The sequence below is a fragment of the Oncorhynchus kisutch genome, linkage group LG20, assembly GCF_002021735.2.
Source record: "Oncorhynchus kisutch isolate 150728-3 linkage group LG20, Okis_V2, whole genome shotgun sequence".
In the NCBI taxonomy this organism is placed as follows: Eukaryota; Metazoa; Chordata; class Actinopteri; order Salmoniformes; family Salmonidae; genus Oncorhynchus; species Oncorhynchus kisutch.
Genome location: NC_034193.2, coordinates 20,424,796 through 20,446,119, shown reverse-complemented (window position 1 = coordinate 20,446,119; position 21,324 = coordinate 20,424,796). Strand labels below are relative to the sequence as shown.

Below are 21,324 nucleotides of genomic sequence, written 5' to 3'. Positions count from 1 at the left end.
GATACAAGACAAATCTGGACCCCCTACAGGGTCACAGTGACTATGGTTTGAGTTTAAAAAAAAGTTTATGTAACTGTACTCAGATATAAGTGCAAGGAGTATCATAAAACGTTTTGAGTAATGACAGCACATTGGCGTTTACAGTGCAACCTCCGATCCTGATAAGCCAGCCAGGCCTTTGATCCATTATAACTTATTTTATCCATATCATCACCCATCTCCCACTCTCCCTTCCCCTTCTGTAACCTACAATGTCATTCGCATGAACAGTCTTTTGAGTCTCCCTTGAATCTGCCTGATAATTGCCCTGTTTGAAAGGCCCTACTCTGTCTGTCCAATTTGAGCACCCATTATTCTAATCTTGAGATGTGAAATTGCCTATAATTTTGTCTGGTGCCCCGTCACTTCATTCAGCAACACTTTGCCTCCTCTTCTTCTACCCAGGGCACACGGATAAAGGGAAAGTGGGGTGTATATAAAGAAAGAATGCAGGGCGAGGAAATTTAAATGAAACACAATAGTTCTCTTCCTCTTGTTGCAGGACGGGGAACATAAGGCTATTTGTTTTCCCCCCCCTTTTTCTACTGTATGGCATCGGGAGACCCCTGTGTAAGGTAAGTCTATGTCTATAATAATCGCTGAGGCAGTGGTGGTATCAGTTTGAGGAAATTAACAGCAAGTCAGTGTTTCATCCTGTGTTATTATATTTCTATATTTCCATATTGTTTGTTCAAAACGAACTATAATCAAGCATTGGATTCCAATAGTGCTAAAATTAAAATCTTACAATTAAGGAAAATGAAGTTTAAGACTAAAAACAAAAGTTATTCAAAACGTATTCATAAAAATCTCAGCAAACAAATCGTTTTGTATTTAATCAAATGTTGTATTAATAATTTAGCAATATTGCTAATTTACATATAACCTTTAAAGGATGATTCAAGTATGCCGTGTTCTGTGAACTGAACAAGGTCACAGAAGGTCATCGTTGCCTTGGCCCCAAAATGACATCACATTCAAAGAGACTCGACAAGTTATTTTATCTTATACCTATCAACAACAACAAAAAACGCTGAAAAACAACCACCATATGATATTGTTAGAATAAAAACAACCCCGAATGCCATTATTAATTCAGTAATCTTACATTTTTATGCTACAATTAAATTAAAATGTTCATGATGGATTTTTACATAACTGACGTTATTTTTGACAAGACCCTGAAAACAAGAGGTGATGAGTGAAAAATAAGAAAATACTTATTTGCTTCCAAAACGTATGCATTCGATATCATTAATCAAGCTCACCACGACGCAATCTGCACCATACTGAATTAACATCAGTTCGCTCCAGTGGATACTGTTTGAATCAATATAAATAGCTTGTTCCCGATGTTTAAACAGTTTAAACGCCAGAATGTACACATCAGTACATTAATACTACTACTATTATTACTACTATTAATCAGCCACTGCTTCGTGATAGAATGATGCACTATTTTATCATTTTATTATGACAAAGACAGTTTTCTTCCTGGATTTAACCAGAGAGAGGCAGAGGGGGAAACTTCCGTTGGAAATGTGGCAATGCCTGCTCCCGTCTACTCAATACGTCTTATTTTGTTATACAAAAAGGCAAACAGGGCAAAAAGTGAGGGGAAAAAAGTGAGGAAAACCTAATATCCTTGTATGTCCCTTGCAAAACCGGAAGGGTTCTCTTATAATTTCACGGTGTAAACAAAAAAAGATTCCCTCTCCATTGTAATTGAATGAACATGCTTCAATTGTCTATTTACTCGTAGGCTACGTGAAAATATCCTCACCTTATTGGAAAAGTTGTATTTACTGGTGTCATGACTATGTCGGCTAATTACTATTCATAATCAATTAAGAAAACATCTAATGTGACATGTTAGCACGGTCCTGCTGGTATAGCCGAACACCTGTCTCGTACCAATGGTGGTAAATGTTCCATGTCCTCACTCTAGGACAAGGCCTATTTCTCGTCGTGGACTTTCGTCCTTTCTTCCACTTACGAGGAGAGCTATTTTGTAGTCTTTGAATAGCTGGTAATTATCCCGCACGAATGAAAGCTTTCTTCAACAAGCACTGTCGAAATGACCTTAATAGGTGTGTCCATTCAACGAAGCACTGACGATTTCACACTCATCCAGAAGTTCTGAGAGTAAAGCTTTGACCTCCTTAATTGTACCGAGAGGGGCTCGCATTTTAAATTCCGTGCAAGCAAAACAAGCATAATCTACATTAATAAGAAACACAATTATAAATGTATGACGTTTAAAAACGAAAATTTGATATTCGAATTGTTGATAGTCAATGTGCAATTCAGATTAAAGACCAATGCCACGGCTCTTGTCATATTCATAATGTCAATAAAATAAAAATCGAACATAATACATTATACTGAACTTGGCTTCCAATATTGAATATGACTTCCAATATTGTAGGCGTAACTAATCTGAAAGAAGTCTAGCCCTTATATCGTTATTGACGGGTAGGCCTATGGGCCTAACCACGCGTGTAATCATACTGTATTTCGAATACTCTACCAAATGAAGACATTTTGGCTTCTATAGTGTTAAGAAAGATATGCTACTATGCAAAGAGTAGATTTTCGATAGAATATCAAGACAGAATCATTCCAACTTGACTCGAACAGCTGCTTATTTACATGATTATTTACATGCTTGTCCACGTCACTGCAGGCTGGAGTTAAAAGCCCACTATCTCCTGCAGACTTACCAGCCCTGGTAGCTCCCGGTGATCGTATAGTGGTTAGTACTTTGCTTTGTGACCACAGCAACCTCAGTTCAACTCCTGGTCACGGCGTTGCCAAGACAATGTCACCGCAGAATTAAACTATTTAGTATTAGTATGCTATTACTCCACCTTGGCCTGCGGTTTTATAATGACTGTAATATCGTAGTGATTATACTCGTGCATTTGACTAAATTACATATTTTCATAGGTTTGCATTATAAGATTTTCACCATACATCATTTAATTTGAGGTGTATTGCAAACAGGCTATATATGTCACACAAAGCACTTTAAAATGATCAAAAACTATTGACACCTTCAGAAAAATTGACGCGGTGAATCAATACAGTTTTTATCAAACAAATAGGACATTTATTATGCATAATGAGTTCATAATTGCTGAGACTAGCGATCCAAACGTGGACTGGGGCACTCCTGTTAATCACATCAATAAAACGGTCATAACCAGTCGACACACATATTCAGGTGCATGTACCCTGCTGGAATCAAATCATACGCATGTTTCCACCTGCCAGCACAATTCTCACCAAAACCGTTCCAATCTAAAGAACAGTGCGTAAAGTGGACACATACGAAATAACCATAGGCCTACATAACAAATCTTCATCCAAAAACATACACTGCAATAAAAGAAATTTAACACACGTATACACACAATTCAAACTTGATAGACGAAACACGTTTGCGTTTGGGTGTAGGCAGCCTATAGGCCTTTAGGCCTTTAAAATGTTCCAAATGGTTGTGTGTGTGGTGTTTTACAGCACCGCGCAATGTGTTAAGATGGTTCGCTCATAACATTTGAGGTCTGCACATAGGATCCTGGTGATGGTTTGGGTACCAGTGACCAAAATTGTTCATGTAATTGTTGGGGTGCATAGGGGTCCCTTTGTTTGCCATTGACACCTCCCAAAGTTGGGGCATGCCGGGTGAACAGGGAGAGATAGATGACGTACTGTGGAGATGTTCACCCTCCGGTCCGCTGCCGTGCTTCATTATTTTCTTATATTTCGAGCGCTTGTTTTGAAACCATATTTTCACCTAAAATGAGAAAAAATAAAATATGAGGGCGAAGACGCACTTTACAGCCTACGCTATCACACTCCACTGCCACCACCACCGCAATCATTAAACAATTCTCTTCACAATAGAAAGTATTTTCATTTGAAGGGCACTTATATATTTATATATTTATATTCACATTTTATCACTTCGAAATTACATTGACATTTGGGCCATAATAACTTGAAAGGAAAATGGCCCGGTTTCAAAATGGCATTCGTTCTTGAAACGTCTTATAATTTAAACACATTTTGCAATTCAGCTAAATGGATGAGCGACACTTCACTAGTTCATTAAATGCCAGCACCCCCATTGTTCAACATTTTATGAGGCCAATGATGGATGAGTCTGACAACAACAATCGCATGCTAAAAATATAGTAAATTTAAAAAAGCCACTGAAGAGCTTTAATATAGCACTGTAAAACGGAGGGACGTCAGTTGCATTTCTATTTATTGTGCTGAGTCAGAACAACATGCAATTTTGATCGATTTTACGACGGTATAAAATATGAATAAAAAGCCACAGAGCCCGAGGTGGTCAAACCATTCGCAAACATGGCAACAGGACACAAATCCAAATCAGACCCAGATAGGATGGTGTGTTTCAGAGATTTTGAATGGCAGCTTAATTCAGCCAACCTGGGATTGCCTATCTTTTTATTATTATTTTTTACATATAAACGCTATTGATTTAGATCTGGAAGAGAAGATTGGCCTATAAAATATATTGAGCAAAACAATGTTTTAAGGCTTGAAGATTGATTCCATAAGAGACAGATGTGCATGGTGAGATGTTGGACGGAAAACATTATGCTCACCACCTGTTTTATGTGCCTTCCATTATGTTTACCGATCCAAGGGAAATGGTTGCCATGACTTCCTCCTTAGATGTCATAATTTCACCTGACATAAATGAATAATGCCAACAAATGTCCGTGTGTGTATGTGCCCACTGCCCTCATTGTACTACTGTATATGCATTTCTGCGGAAATGTATGTAAGTGTGTTTTAACATTAGTTTAAAGAAAATATTGGTGGTAATTGTAGAAAAACATTGCGAGACACTGTTGTTTAGAAAGGCAACACACAGGCCTATACTTTAGAGTGGCAAAATGTATTTATGTCGTGCTGATACTCTATGAGACCAATTTGTAGACGCAATATTGCAATTTGAGTTATATTTGCTAAAAGCCACAGACAGCTCTCATGGAAGGTTTTAGCCACAATGGTAATATAAGACTAGGAATATGTGTAGAGAATAAAGCTGCATTAAGAGATTGACGCAGCAAAGCTCTCCAATTAGCCGTTTAATTTGGTCTTGCAGTGGAGAAAGCCGCAATAATACCCACGGATCCGTGATCCATCTTAACCCCCATCCCCATTCAACCAAGGGGAAAGGTTGTTTTGTGTTTTCCTTCAATCAACCACAAACATGAACTTGTGGAAGTATTAGTGTTACATTTTCAAACGTTAACCTGTCTGTAAGGTTTAATGTCAACATTTCTAAAACATTTTGTCATTATGATTTTAGACAGCTTTGCATAATATTTCATTCTCTGTCACTTCTGTCAACAAGGATATTAATTGAATATGTGCACAAATGTACGTATAGTCTAGCCTCGCAGCATAGTTAAAGTATGTGAGGGTTTTAGATCTTTGATTTTATTTGAAGCAAATTTGAACAATGGATATTCCAAGATTGAAATTAATAAGGAAAAAGTTAAACAAATACATGTTTTATTTAAAAACTATTTACAAGGTGTTTGGTACCTATAGCTTGTCGGCACTGCACTTTAATTGTTAAAAACCATTTGGTTTGTTAGGCCTACTTAATAAAATGAAGATTAGGCTGAAGCCATAATTTATAGATCAGCAGGTAAGGGTGCTCTCGAGGGGCTAGATGTTCTTTGCCATTCGGCCATCAGATTTGTCACCAATGCTCCTTATAGGACACATCACTGCACTCTATACTCCTCTGTAAACTTGTCATCTCTGTATACCCGTCGCAAGACTCACTGGTTTATGCTTATTTATAAAACCCTCTTAGGCCTCACTCCCCCCTATCTGAGATATCTACTGCAGTTCTCATCCTCAACATACAACACCCGTTCTGCCAGTCACATTCTGTTAAAGGTCCCCAAAGCACACATATCCCTGGGTCGCTCCTCTTTTCAGTTCGCTGCAGCTAGCGACTGGAACGAGCTGCAACAAACACTCAAACGGGACAGTTTTATCTCTTCATTCAAAGACTCAATCATGGACACTCTTACTGACAGCTGTGGCTGCTTTGCGTGATGTATTGTTGTCTCTACCTTCTTGCCCATTGTGCTGTTGTCTGTGCCCAATAACGTTTGTACCATGTTTTGTGCTGCTACCATGTTGTGTTGCTACCATGCTATATCTTTATGTAGTATTGTGTTGTCGCTCTTGTCGTGATGTGTGTTTTGTCCTATATTTATGTTTTTTTGTTTTTTGTTTTTTATCCCAGCCCCCGTCCCCGCAGGAGGTCTTTTGCCTTTTGGCAGGCTGTTATTGTAAATAAGAATTTGTTCTTAACTGACTTTCCATATTAAATAAAGGTTAAATAAATAATAAATAAAAACACAAGGCCTGAAGGTAAGGATGGCCTGGAAATAAAACACTGCAAAACAAATTGATTCTAATTTGGTAATTAGCCTACTGAAATAAGATATCGTTTTAAAAGCAAATGTCCTACTCTTGATGTTGACTACGGCGTTTAATTTAGCCCACCTGTGTTTGGGTCAGCCCTAATTTTGCCGCCAAATCCGCGCGCTCGGGTAAAGCCAGGTATTGTGTCTGCTGAAACCTCTGGTGGAGCGCCTGTAGCTGCAGACTGGAGTAGATGGTCCGAGGTTTGCGTATTTTCTTTCCTTTACCATTCAGGCGAATTTCCCCATTCTCAATCACTGTAGACTTCTCATGGTCTGTGGATAGAAAAGAAAATTTCAGTCTAGCTGCACTGAAGAGTAGCCTAGTAGGACCTAGTCTGTCGTAGCCTACTCACTTTGATTTACAACTTTACACTTTACATCAGCGCAGAAGAAACGATTTACAGGAGAGTTGTTATCGCACGCTTGAACTTCCTTTCGACTGCGACAGAAAGCCAACTCGAATAATCATAAAATTAGATATAGGCTATATTTCAAACATATAATGAGGAAGACATATATTTATATCCCAGGGACTCAGATGTTTGTTTATATAGGCTAGTCTAGTCTGAAATGGTCAATTTCAAATGTAGGCCTAGCCAAACTCATTGCCTATAGCCTTACAAACAACTTCATGATAAGGCCTATCTCTGGGTAAGATATAAAGGCCCACCTGCACATCAGGAAACCTATGTGGTTTCAGAATAGATTGAATGTAATATATTGTTATATTTTGGTCTAAGCCTATTCGCTGCACACAATTTCTATCAACACAGAAATTCACGGCCTGGAATCCTGGCTGCATGCCCAAATGTCAGATAGGCTATTTAATGAAAACGCCAGCGTTTAACAGTACGTTTAACAGTATACAGTCAATACAAATATAAACTACAAAGGCCACTGACATAGAATAAATGGTTTTTAAGTGTTAAATAAAGACCAACCCCATAGTGCTGGGCATAGATGAAAGGGTTATTTTTTTCGGGAATTGTTTTGTTAATCTGGACTAATAATGTAAGTAAAAACGGACGTCTGTTTCTGAGCTATGCTACTCATGCATAATCGGGCTAACCCGCAGAAAATTATGGTCAATAAAATTAATGACACCATCTGTGTTCATTATGGAACATTAGTAGTAGGCCTAAAGACAACCCCAAATGCCTGAAATGCATTTACATTTCGAAAACATTTTGATTACCGTAACACTGACTGTAAATAGCTTTTTAAATGTATTGCCTTTTAACCCAACTTTGATTAGGACAGTCTGCCATTTTTGTAAACTTCAAATATGTACAGACTCACAGCTTTATAATGTACGTAGGACCTACATCTGGGGAAGGCTATAGGCCTACCGTAGCCTACAAAGAATTGTCTGAAAATATGCAGCCTACAATTTCAATACATTTTAAAGAACAGTTCCATACAATCCATACTCCTTTTACCGTTAACCGGAAAATTGCACGCGCAGCATTTGCACACTGGCGTTGTAGACAAAACATGTTATAGGCCTATGACGAACAAGCAGATATTGATGTTACACGTACCTGTCTCCTCTAATCTGGAGTGCGCCAAACTGTGATTGTTGTGCTGGTAGGGCATGTAGGCACTTGGGGGATGAGTGTTCACCGCGCTGGGGTAGGCGTAGCCCAGGGAGCGGCCATAAGAGGACGCGCTGGGAGAGAAGGGACTACCGTGTTGAGAATGTCCGGCAGAATGTAAGCCATTAACGGGGTAGATGTGAGAGATTCCTTGGGAATGCTGCTGGTGCGCAGGGTGCTCGTACCCAAACTCTAAAAATGCAGATTTGGAGGGATCTGAAGCATTCAAACGATCAGGCATGAAACCCATAGACATCATTAGCTAATACAGAAGTCCATAAAACCGTCGGTCTAAAGAGGAATGCATTGAGCAATGTCGGATAGCGAAGAAAAGTTTAACTGGATCCAACATCAAGTCAATAACATTGATTGTATTAAAAATATATTCCAAACGAAGAAAATGTATATCCAGGGCTCTGTGAAACGAAATAAAAACGAAATAAAAGGCAATCCTTCTTCACATCATTTGTAGGTTACACCTCACAATATTCTCCAGACACCTCCTGCATGTAGACCCGGTGTGCCTCAAACCCACTACCTTCCATCAGCGCGCGCTCTGATTGGTCTGGAGCACCTACGATGTCACTCGAGCATGCGGGAAAAATTCATTAAGTTCATTAACATATGTTTTTGAATGCACTCCTTCAGCTACGGATGTAATGTCACTTAAACGATTTGATAAACAATATTTTATGCACTGTGCGTGGCTTGATTTACATAACATAATAAACAACTTATTTTAAACAGAAAGTTCAGAATTATATTTAATGAATTATTTAAATATAGCCTAATTGGCATTTAGAACCATTTTTACCGTAAAAGGTCCGTTCGTTCCCATGTAAACTCAAAGTGGAAATGCTATTCATTAATCGCATAGTTTTAATGAAAAATGGTTTGCAATAATATATGTTTTGCAAATCAATTAGGTGACCTCCTATGTAAAATTATGTGTAATTAGCCAATCTTTGGTATACGATTGGTTTAGATTAGGCTTCCAAAACTGTTCAATGCATAAACAGCACAAAGTTTTAGAAGTATAATTGAAAATGGACACCTAATGAAGTTGGTGCATGCGGGCCCTGAGACAAGCAGGGATTTTGGGTTTGAGGGGTCACTTGTTGCCAATAGGCGTAAAGCCCGCAAACTGCAACACCAAAAACACCAAAAACAACGAGTAGTATAGGCCTAGGGATATTTATATTTTACTCTCATTCGAGTAGATGCAGATATAGGCTATTTGGGTTTTTTATTTTGACATTACAGGCCTGCAATGGGAATTGGCATTTTCCATGTAGGCTATAGACATTAAATTAAAAAAATCTTTCTGGCAGTCAAATTATAAACCTAAACCATGGGCTATTTAAAAAAAAGTATAGACAGTTATAACATGTTAATGAAAACATGGCAGGTGCATTGTTGATCTTAATAATATAAAATGGCACATGCGTTATCAACCATATTTCACGGTATGGTTCGTTATCCTGTATTTTACGAAATTATAACCAACAGTTGGCTATAAATAACCCCTAATAATAAACGTTATAACTATAATATTCAGTCATGGAAATGTTATCCTAAGAGGCCAATACCTGTTTTTTTTAAAGGATATAATTCCAATAAGAACGACCAATTCAAACTCAATCGAATGAACGATATAAATATCTGATCCTGGTGAATTTACCTGCCCCCTAGGCAAACCATCTTCTTAATCCCATCTCAGCAGTTTGACAGCTCTTTGAATATGTCAGTCCGCTGGAATTCTCACCGTGGCGCCAGTTAAAGTTTGAAAACCAACTTATGTATTAGCAAAGCATTTCATGCACATCAAGGTGACATTGAAAATCGCCTAGTTACCTACTATCCATAGGCTAGATTTACCTATAGGCTATGTTTTGTCCTCCTATTCATAATGTTGTCAGCATGATAGCATCATGATGGCGGAAGAATAAAATATCCCAGAACGTCCCTCTGTCATCTCTCACAGCAAAACTCGCAACTTGACAGTTTGGCTCAGTAGGCCTATGTTGCCTACAAGGTAAAGGCCCACTCGCTGCTAACCACTGTTAACCGTTGTTAACGCTGTTAATGAGAGGCAACGCGTGTCATTAAGGATACGTTTTGCACCCTTTTATCAAGTGCCAAGATTATCCTACCCTTTACTGAGCCAACACTGAAATCCATTGGAAAGAAGCTTATAGGTTATTTTGTATAATGTTGACATTCTTATGGAATTACTTTCATAAGTTATTGGTATGGAAGAGTAGCCTTTAAGTGCCAGGTGAAGAGAAGGGAAAAAAACGTGCTGTGTGGTACTTCGACTTTTTTTATTTGTTTTGCACTGTAGTATTTCAAAAACTCTAAATACTTCCAAAATAAAGGGTGTCTCCTTTATTCATTTCTGAAAATAAAGTCAAAATTAAATTTCGAAAGTTACTACATTTCAAGTAGAAAGTCGCAATATTTCCAGAATAAAATCGAAATTCAATTCCGAGAATGAAGTAGAAATAATATTTCGAGAATAAAGTCAAAAACTTTTTAGATTTTTAGTAGCGTACAGCAGGATATTTTTCTCATCCATAATGCCATGCGACAGCTGAAATCAGTACGGAGCACAGTGCAGAGATGTACGGGATACATGTTAGGATTCGGTCATTCCTTTCCTTCAGACCTCACCCCCTCACTTAGTCAAGCATTATCCTGCACTAGTCAAGCGTCACCACTCCTCTTCAAACCTCCTCACTTCTGGTGGTCAGTTATCATGCCTGCTCTCATCAAGCGTCAGTTATCCTTCTCACCGCCCACCCTTGCACTAATTTATTCACAATAATGAGCTTCTCCATTGGCCGAAATGCATGCTAAGAGCCGACAACAACAATAACAACATAAGAGCCGACAACAACAATAACAACAACATGTGGAGGTACAAGACTGGGAAAATGTAGCTGGCAATTATGAATGGTCATCGTCATAATTAGCTATGATTACATTCATTTCAATGACACTGTTGTTAGTTAATATGGATGTCATTGGCACTCAACTCGCCACATGTAAACACAACCACTTCACTTCCTGGATCTGGGCTAACCCCATTACAATGTTGTACTTGACTAAGGGAGGGGTGATGGTTGAAAAGGAGTAGTGATACTTGACTAGCGCAGGTCTGATACTTGACTAGGGGAGGGGTGAGGTCTGAAGAGTAGGAATTATTAAGTTCCTAATATGTATTTCGTACTTTAGTGTTGATTTCACTTTGCACAAACGCCAAAACGTCATCCAAGTCTGTGTGGTCCCTCCTGAAAAGACCCAATCTGTAGCATAACATCTTCATCCTAATACTTATAATAATATGGTTATTTTGTGTTAAAAGAGCAAAGATTTCCTTCTTACTAGAGCCAGGTCATATAATGCAGCCAGGGATGCAAGCAATTAACCAACATTTCCTACTTGAATCTTGAAATATAACCGACTTTATTCTCACAATTTTGACTTTATTTGGGAAATTCTGACTTTCTCTATATAACTTTTCTACTTTATTCTCAAAATGTCCAGATTCTTTATTAAGTAGCCTATTGTCACGCAATTAAAAAATAAAATAATGATCTAAGTAGACATACATGATTTGTTGTATTTTTTCTTTGCTTGGCCCCAATACTATATTAAGGAATAAAATAATGATTTCTGTCGGTCAACATTTTTGTGTGATCTCAACATTGCTATAACAAACATACACAACATATCTAACATATTACCAAACATGACATAGACTAATAGAGTACCACAGTGTTGTTGTCATACTCATACAGTCTAGCAGTCAAACATGGAGATGGTTCCAATCCTTTTGTCACCATTCATTTTTCCTATAGGTAATTTTAGAACCACTTCAAACAAGGTCTGTGTTTTGTGTAGGCTTTCCCGGGCAAGGTGAACTTTATCAATATAGTCAGCTCTATTTGCTCTCAACCTCGAAAATGCTAATTAGCATCAAAGTAGACATCATGCAAGACTACAAATCCTTGCAAGCTCCCACATGACACATTTGCTGTCAGCTAGCTAGCTACTAGTTGCCTTGATCCAAAACGAAATATATTTTAAACATTTTAATGTACTGTTCCATATTTAATTTAATTGAACTCGTATTTGTTGGCTTATTTATCTATTTGGTTTTATGTCTTGTACAGAATACCTGTATCAGTCAGATATTTTCAATGAATAGTCTAGTTTTCTGCAAAGAAGCTAGCTAGCTAACTAGCTACCTACATAGATGATATTAGCAACATGCCCTTATTTGATCAGATTCTCTTCTCCTTCAGCTAGTGGAGGTCTAATATTTAATCCTATACCATTTCTGCCAACTATAGGAAAGAGGTGAAATCTATTTCAATTCATGGTGTCAGAATGCATTGCTGTATTAAACCAATTTAATCAGCAACTTGTTCTGCTGCAGATTCAAAGCCAGAGATGAACTCATTGAAGAATGTCTCCTTATTCATAAATTAATAAGAATATTTATTTGACAAGAATGAACCTCGTCATCCATCAATCACATCAAACACATGAACTCCAACAATTGCATTGTTTTAAATAAATATTTTAAATCTAATACCCCGATGAAGATGATATACCCTGATGAAGACAGCTTGGCTGTCGAAACCTTGGTAATGACATTTTTGCATCTGATCTCCTAGAGTGTGCGGCTCTCTTTTATTTTCAAATCTAATATACATTAACATATAAACATCTGACGTGAAGTAAAGATGAAACTATTTCTTTGTCAATGCCACAAACCTGGGACATCGAAGAGCGTCATATTAACTATTATTAGCCGACTATCTAAGAGAGCACAGATTCTTCTACTTTTCCATGACATGAATTAGACCAGCACAAATAACACATGTAAAACAGCATATCTTGATTTTTGTTGTGTGAGTTACAAGTGGACAATCAACTGGATGTGTTAAGGTAGGTTTAATACAAAATACTGGGTCAACTCCAGAAGAATGAGAAACAGAAATGCACACTTAGCAGATTTTAAACAAGGATGCCATGCCTATATCCAGCTATATCAACACCCTTCTTGTCAATTTAGGTCCATGTTGCTGCTGCCAATTATAAGCAGCACATTTACCGCTGCATACAGTCTGAACCCCAGAATAAGCAGGAGGACAGCACTACACAGGTGGAAAAAAAGGTAGCAAAAACAGCACACCACAACACTTAGAAGCGTGTAACTGAGTCTAGATGTTATCAAATCAGGAGAAGAACAACTGAAGGAAATATGCCTGCTCTCAGTGAAAGTTGCGCCCCTGGTGTGGAATAAGGGGTAGCTAAAGGGGTGGTTGGCCATAACATAAACATAAAATAGGGTTCTGGTGTGCTTCTGCACCCATTTGAGATCATTGTCATAAATATCTGGCCCTCCCATGTCCAGTCATACTCAGGGTCTCAGCGTGTGTCCCTCGATGTCATTCCGTCTCAGTTGCAGCATTAAAATCGTGGTCATCGTGTGTCTGTGAATCACAACATCAAAGACGATGAGTGATCAGAGCATTGACACATACACAATACAATTTAAACAGTGAGGACAGCATTTTGCTGACAGCATGGTGGTTTACACTATACTGTGTGCGAATGAGTCTTACCGCAGCTGTAGGCCTGCACATCAACCAGTAAAACGACCATTGGAGACTTGGGATGCTTGCTCTCAAAATGCTGCTTGAATATTTTTGGGGTCTGCATCTATAAAGGTCAATGGAGGACATGATCAACCTGTGGCTTAGATTACATTTAAAGTTGACACAATGAATACGCTAAGCAATACAATGTGACAAACTACTACACATATGAAAGACTGTACCACACAGGCCAGTACAATAGTCTAAAGGCACATACAGTGCCAATCAATACTACTCACTGACCCGACAGACAGGGAAGGTGTGGACCAGTGCTGCCTTGGCTGCAGTCTTCTGGCCTGTTGCTCCCTTCTTCTTAGCAGCCGCCACCTTGAACAAGTTCAATTTCAACTTGAGAGTGGAGCATGCATTGTATGTCAATACAATCTAATACTCCCCTAGATCCAGATCTGAATGTCAGGAGTGTGTTTAAGCTTTTGTTCCAGCCCATCTCATACCTGATAACAAATCATAGCCTATCATTGTGATTCATTAAGTTGATTCTTTAAGTCATGTGTTAGAGCTGGACTGGGACAAAACCCTTCACACTCTTCTGATCTTCAGGACTTCTTGCAATGACTGAAACAGACCAAAGCAGGAGAATAGTGTTCCAGGTTGAAACAGCTTACCTAGTTGAGAGGTGATAAGACTCGGCACACTGGAAGAGAGAAGGAGCAAATAAGGTTTGTAATGTGGAATCAATAACATGACAGCAATTCTACCTCAAAAACAAATGTGTGAATACCAATTCATTTAACCCCTAATTCTAGGGGGTCAAGCACTGTTCATGACACAAATTGTTCAGTTTTTCTTTCAGGTTTAAAGCTTATATCTTGCAGTTCAACACATTTTGTCATCGAGTACAAAGGAAATGTTGCAGTTTTAAAGTACATTTTCTTGCAATTCTATACATATTGCCATGTCTAATGTGTATTCATGTGATATTTGAGTGACTAAAAAATGACAACAATATCTATGGGCAAAAATAAAATAAAAAAACGTTAGCTGACATGGGCTAGTTGATCTAGACATTTCTGACAAGTTATAAATAGCTCTTTAAGGTATGCAATGAACTGACGATGCACTACCCAATTCCGAAATTGCACCTTGTGCATTCTACTATTACAACTTTCAAGAGCGAGTTTAAAGCCGGACTGAGTTCCCCAAGGCCCCCCTGCCGACCCCTCGCACCACAGTTTGGGAACGACTGAGCTAGATAACAGGTATTGTGTACATTTCTAAACTTGCCCAAGACAGTTCACAGAATTGTCAAATTAAACAAAATTAGCTCATTTATTCATGAACAAATTTAGCTAACATTAGAAGGTTAATCCAGATATCCTTACCTTTGCCTCTATTCTGTAGTTTCGTCCAGATCATCATGGCCCTGGTGATTGACGTGAAGCTTGTGACAGGCGTGTGTACTGTAGTTCTGTATGATAGCCACATTGGTGGCTAATTAGCATATACTTTTGGGGGGATAAACAGGCGAATATATTGCCAAAAGTCACCTTGTCCGAGAGAGATTTACAATGTTAAAATTACAACACATGCTTCATCAATGTTTTTTTTTAAATCCCTGTTGATGAGAGGTGTATATATTTTTTCATTACAGCAAAACTAAAAGTTTAAATTTGGCCTGTACCTGAACTTAATTATAGTGAAAATGTTAACAAAGGGTGTTGGTAAAATATAGTGTGACTCTGGTGTACGACCCATTCATTTAGGCCATGTCTTACCCAGTGCTATCCCTCCCTAGGCCTACTTGGAGTAGAGTACACCACCACTGGGGTAGGGCTGGAATGATTTTGTCTCCTCCTTTCCTTCTGACACAGCCTTCAGCCAAACAGCCTGAACAAAGTCACAAATTAAATCATAGAAAAATTCAAGTCAGAAAAATTACAGCAAAGCTGAAATTCATGGGGCTTTGTTACCGAGCACTGCTATAGCTCCACACAAGGCCTCCGAATAGGAAACCTTGGGGAATTGACCTGAGAATGACCTGTGGCATCACTAAAATGGAGCAATAACATGGCAAATTATCTACAGTATCTGTTCAATCTGTTAATTAAAATAGTGCAAGAGTTTTCCTGCGACTAAAACAATAGCTAGACAATGATAGACTGTGGGATCAGTACACATTAGGTAGATGAGCATGTGCTACTCCTAGACTATGTGCTACTCCTAGACTATGTGTTACTCCTAGACTCTGGATTCTCTAAACAGGAGAACAACCAATATGGAACTCCTGCACATGAAACTGACAGCTTGACACATGAATGAATCAATAGGCCCAATGAACAGAAACAGAAAATAAAGGCCTATGGACATGTACCTCGCTGATTATAAGGCACGTAGTTGCTCAATCAATGGCTAAACCCTGATCTGAATGTCTGTCGTAATCTGGCAGGGTGAGGGCCAGGGTGTGGGGCGGACGTGTGAGAGAGAGAAAAGGAAAGGTAGACGCTCTTTAAGGCTTGTAATTATGTCTGCATTAGGGGAGAAGAACAAAGGCGAGCCCTGCAGTCATAGCACTGGAACGTGTCCTCGCTGTGGCTGTCTTAATACACGCAATGGAACATTTTAATAACAATACTCCTGAGCAAGGCCCAGACTCACTGGCGTCTTCCTAGCCCACATGGTGCGCACGGGCATGGGTGTGTGTGTCAGTCCGTTTCGTCCATCACGCTGCACTGATACATAGTGACAGCAGTGCCCATTTACAAAATCAAGTGCGCGTTCTCATGCAATGCTCTGATCTCCCCCGTGGGCACGTCATGTTTTACAAGCAGGGCTCTGTTAGAGGACTGAGGCCTAGTTGGTGTTAGAGTGACTGACACTCCACTGCCCCTGACAGAACATCATGGACGCATGGGATCCGATCAGAGCAACAAAGAAAATGGAGATTATCCGCGTCACCTGTATCCGTTTTCCACATGATGTTGAAATGCTAATTAATTGTGGAAAATAAAAGCTTTTGAGTTTTTGTATATTCTCATATGGTTAAATGGCACCCAAAATACATTTGCAATTATAGAAAATCTATGTAAAATGTTTGATTTATTTTAACAGGTAATATTGTGTTTTTGTAGTTATACTTGAGGCGGGGATTTCAGAACGTCTATCACAGAACTGGACTATTTGACATACTGTACAGTACATGTTACAGTGCACATACCACTGTAGACAGGTGGATTTGCTATTTTCCTTTCATGTTCTCGCCCAAGGAAAGAAAACAAAACAAAAAAAGAGTTAATGCCACAGAGGATGAATGCCATAATCTCTCCTTCTGGCACCACTTGACTGAGAACAACACTAATGTCTGTGTGCTTAGCCCATCACTGTCATTCCAGCAGTGCAGCCATGTTGTTTCTGACGGGTCCTTCCCATAGACATGTGTATGTATATGTCCTATTATGGTGTCTCTGAGAGCATGGGCAGCGCCATTAAGACCATCTCCATTTTTTAAGTAGTCCGTTTTCTTCTTCTACTACTTCAATGAGTTAATAAACAAACTGAAAGGGTGCATACTGTTACCCATAGTGAGTTGTCTGAACAGTTATAAAGCCAAGGTTGGCGATTTACTGCCACCTGCAGTTGTGGAATGTTTTCATTGGCTGATGCCTCCTGATTACCTGGTTGGTTGGCAGGTAGCCTAGCATTTAGAGCATTGGGCCAGTAAGCGAAATGTCGCTGGTTTGAATACGTGAGCCGACATGGTGAAAAATGTGTTGATGTGTCCTTGAGCAAGGCACAAAAACAACACATTTCACTACGCCTTTCCAGTGTGTGTGAAAATAAAATTTTATTTATTTTTTATTATGTCATCCTTCCTTAACCCATAGGAAGTCACACCAAGTTAACTACTTCAAAATGGTGAAAGTCTCCAATGGCGCTGCCCATGCAAAAACTGGCTTTTGGGCCTTAGAATCCTCTATCTATCTCTAAGGTCCTTCCTCTGAGGCTGTTTGAGGGCTGTGAACAATGAATCTCTCTGGTGTGCATTGTTCTTTCTCTCTTACAGAGCCATTCAAAGTCCTAAGCCATTTATAAGTAACACTTAACATACTCATATCATGTTACTACAACCTACAGTATGACTCATTGGACACATCAATTGAAAGGAATATTATTTGGCTAATAAGAAAAAGTGGCCCAAGCTTATGGGAAACAATCTTTTTATTTATTTTAGAAAATATATGGTTTTAAGAAAACATTGGTCAACTAATAAAAAGTATTCCTATAAAGTATACATCCCACTGGGTACACACTGGTTGAATCAACGTTGTTTCCACGGAATTTCAATGAACTGTTGAACCAACGTGGAACAGACTTTGAATTGACCTCCGTGTCCAGTGGGATAATAGCCTATAACTTGTGTAATAACCAGTAGAACTTGTGTATTATGAACGCAAGCACATATTCATATAGTTTTTGTGCACTTAAAACTAAGGTAAAATGTCTGTTCAAATGAAAAGACATGTAAACATAATTTCAGGATTTATTGTAGTTCCAGTAGTGCAATTATTGCCCCTTAATTTGATACAGCGTTATTATTTTGTAGGCATAATATACAAATCTACATTTATACAACACGAAACATTAGATAAAATAATAAATGCAGAAAATAATCTCAAAAAGAAACAAAGTCATAACCAGACAGAAACAAATACACAGAACACGCAAAGGCTAATTTTAGCTTTCAGAAATATGCTATATTAAATTGATTGTTTGTATATATATATATATATATATATATATATATATATATACAAATAATCAATTATATATAAAATGATTTCGCCTTATTCGATCAGGGAGTCGTACCCAGCTATTATTAATAAAATAAATTAATGAATATTAGGATTAATTAATTAAATGATTCAAACTTTACATTATTGAGATTTATGACCAAAAGGAATAATGTAACCTGTTGAAGTCGAATAAATCAACCTTCCATTGTTCATGAACGACTAACTCATGCGGCCTGGACCAAATAGACCTAGCATGGCATAATTATACGCACAGCAACATGACGGATTCGGTTCGGAGCTCGCTACCAACAGCAGGACCCCCGACCAAGCACCTGCATCGAGAGAAAGAGGGGGAAATAGACCTATAATTAGCCTACAAACCTAACTGACTGACGAGTGGCTGAATACCGCTCTACGTGACTGGGAAAAAAACATGTGCGTCTGGTTTTTGGCCAAACCTTTGAATTCATCATTGGAGTAATTGTTTCCAGAAAACAGAGGGAGGAGAGCGCTTAAGCAACGCACCTCCCCACTGACGGACTTACATTTGTAATTGATTGGCTGCGTAAAGGCCCGCAGCTTATAGCCTACCCGAATATCCTTCTGGATTCTGTTAGGCACAATGGCATGCAGAGGCCAAACATCTACAATACACAAGCGCATATACAAACGCATGCACATAATCTAATAAATCTATAATCTACTGAATAGCCATAATGAAATAACTAATTATAGAATAGCGACACTATAGATAATCCTGTTTCCGGGAGATAATACCCTAACTGATGTAAATTAAGGCTACAGAGAATTGCAAATTAATTGGAATTTTTCAGAATACGTCATTTGTTTCATGTTATCATAGGGCCTTTATAAACCCCACATATACAAAAGAAAGGTGAAATCAAGACAAATTATGAATCAGAAGTAATAAATCAGAGCGTCAGAAGTCTGTCTCGGTAAATCCAAACAGAGAGGAGGAAGAGCTGGAAAGCGAGAGAGAGCGGTGATGGACTGCCATTGGGATACCATTAGCACTGGATTGGGTTGCAGCAGCCATCTCTCTCGATGCCTGCATCACATCTGGGGCTGGGACTACCCTCAGTATTTACAACACTCTGTTGTTTTCTCACACTCCTCGCAAAACTCCAGATCCAACACACATTCCAGACACACCAGCTCAACACTTTTTCCACTGTTAATCTTAAATCCAGCCCCGTGCCAGTGGCGGCTGGTATGTTTTAATATAAGGAGGAGAGGTGGTGGCCTGGGTGTCTGGCTTGGATCAGTGGGGTGTCTGTCTGAGAAACTGAGAATCAATCCAGGCTCTGTGACTCTGAGGTTGCAAAGTGGTTCAGCTGAGGTCACGCCAGCAGGAAGGGTGGCATGTCTGTTAACTGTTTGTTTATAGACAACGAGGAGGCATCTACGCAGCCTACAAGATACATGTGAAGAATCCCAGTCCTCCAGGACAATGAGAAGGCAAACAAAGAGGACAACAGACCGTTTTTAACTCATCGTTATATATCATTATAGCGGTTTATATCAGTATATCAGTATTTAGCTACTGGTATTAGGTAGCACAAGCAGAGCATACTGTACACTAAAACACTCAGTATTTCATAACTTTCCCCATTTTCCATTCTCCCTTGTTTGTATCCTCGTTACAGAGCAGTTGAGACAACAGACGGAGATGAACACACTCCAGCTGGAGAACGATGAATGGCCCAGGGGACTTTGGACTGAGGGAACACGTGCAGACCCAATCAACGGACAATACCGCGCGGCTTGAGGTTGCCAGGTAAAGACAGTAGGCTCTGTTAAGACCGGTTTACCAGGTCCACGGGATTATCCTTCTGAGGTTACCTAGCTAGCTACTGGTAATGTGACCGTCCCCCCTTTGTGGTCCACAGGGCACAGTAGGGGTTCCATAAGTGTTGGTTTAAGCGTCTGTGGTGATGGGGTCTTTGAAGATGGGGGAAGACATCTGTCTGGATGACAAGGACAGGACAAGTCAACCTGTCTCATCTCAAGGACTGCTGACTATGGGGATGGATGATAGCACCAGAAAAAAAATGTATGTTCCTCAAATACATGAAGTTCTATCAAGCCATCCAGAACTATAGTATGTGAAATTATGCTAAATCAAGTTTCGTTGGAAATTCCCACTTCCTGTGTTTAAGACCGATGTATGCAGTGGCCTAGCAAGACAACTCTTTAAGATCTTCTACATGTTTTAATCTTTCTTACTGTAGCTATATGCAGTATTACTATCTGTGTGTTTAGAGTCAATGTGATATGAAGACTAACTGCCTGCCCCAGGGTCAAATCCCTCTCTTTATAAACTGGGTGGTTCGAACCCTGAGTGCTGATTGGCTGAAAGCTGTGGTATATCAGACCGTATACCATGGGTATGACAAAAAATGTATGTTTACTGTTCTAATTACATTTGTAACAAGTTTCTAGCAATAAGACACCTCAGGGGTTTGTGGTATATGGCCAATATCCACAAAATGACATAAAGTATGTGGACACCTGCTCGTCAAACATTTCATTCCAAAGTCATGGGCATTAATATGGAGTTGGTCCCCCCTTTGCTGCTATAACAGCCTCCACTCTTCTGGGAAGGCTTTCCACTAGATGTTGGAACATTGCTGCAGGGACTTGCTTGAAATCCAGCCATAAGAGCAGTAGTGAGGTCAGGCACTGATGTTGGGCGATTAGGCCTGGCTCACATTCGGCTTTCCAATTCATCCCATAGGTGTTCGATGGAGTT

General features: G+C 39.1%; 1 protein-coding gene and 1 long non-coding RNA gene across 2 annotated transcripts; one reads left to right on the top strand and one right to left on the bottom strand.

The window, feature by feature from the left end:
- The first annotated feature begins 425 nt into the window (after window positions 1-425).
- Window positions 426-20,981, top strand: LOC109865923 (uncharacterized). Its single transcript, XR_002251640.2, has 3 exons — window positions 426-614; window positions 20,219-20,349; window positions 20,462-20,981. It is a non-coding gene; the product is annotated as an uncharacterized LOC109865923 (long non-coding RNA).
- On the bottom strand, window positions 3,126-8,695 carry LOC109865922 (homeobox protein Dlx4b-like). The gene is made up of 3 exons (XM_020454434.2): window positions 8,075-8,695; window positions 6,613-6,806; window positions 3,126-3,838 (listed from the first exon to the last, which is right to left on the bottom strand). The coding sequence occupies exons 1-3, from the start codon at window positions 8,385-8,387 to the stop codon at window positions 3,590-3,592; spliced, it is 756 nt and encodes a 251-aa protein (XP_020310023.1). The 5' UTR covers window positions 8,388-8,695; the 3' UTR covers window positions 3,126-3,589.
- Window positions 20,982-21,324: the final 343 nt, after the last annotated feature.

Excerpts from the sequence above, each read along its gene's own strand:
- LOC109865922 (XM_020454434.2), bottom strand. The coding sequence starts at position 8,387 with ATGATGTCTATGGGTTTCATGCCTGATCGTTTGAATGCTTCAGATCCC. Across the intron at positions 6,807-8,074 it reads CTCCAGATTAGAGGAGACAG|ACCATGAGAAGTCTACAGTG; the intron begins GTACGTGTAACA and ends TTCTATCCACAG. Across the intron at positions 3,839-6,612 it reads TAGGGCTGACCCAAACACAG|GTGAAAATATGGTTTCAAAA; the intron begins GTGGGCTAAATT and ends TTCTCATTTTAG.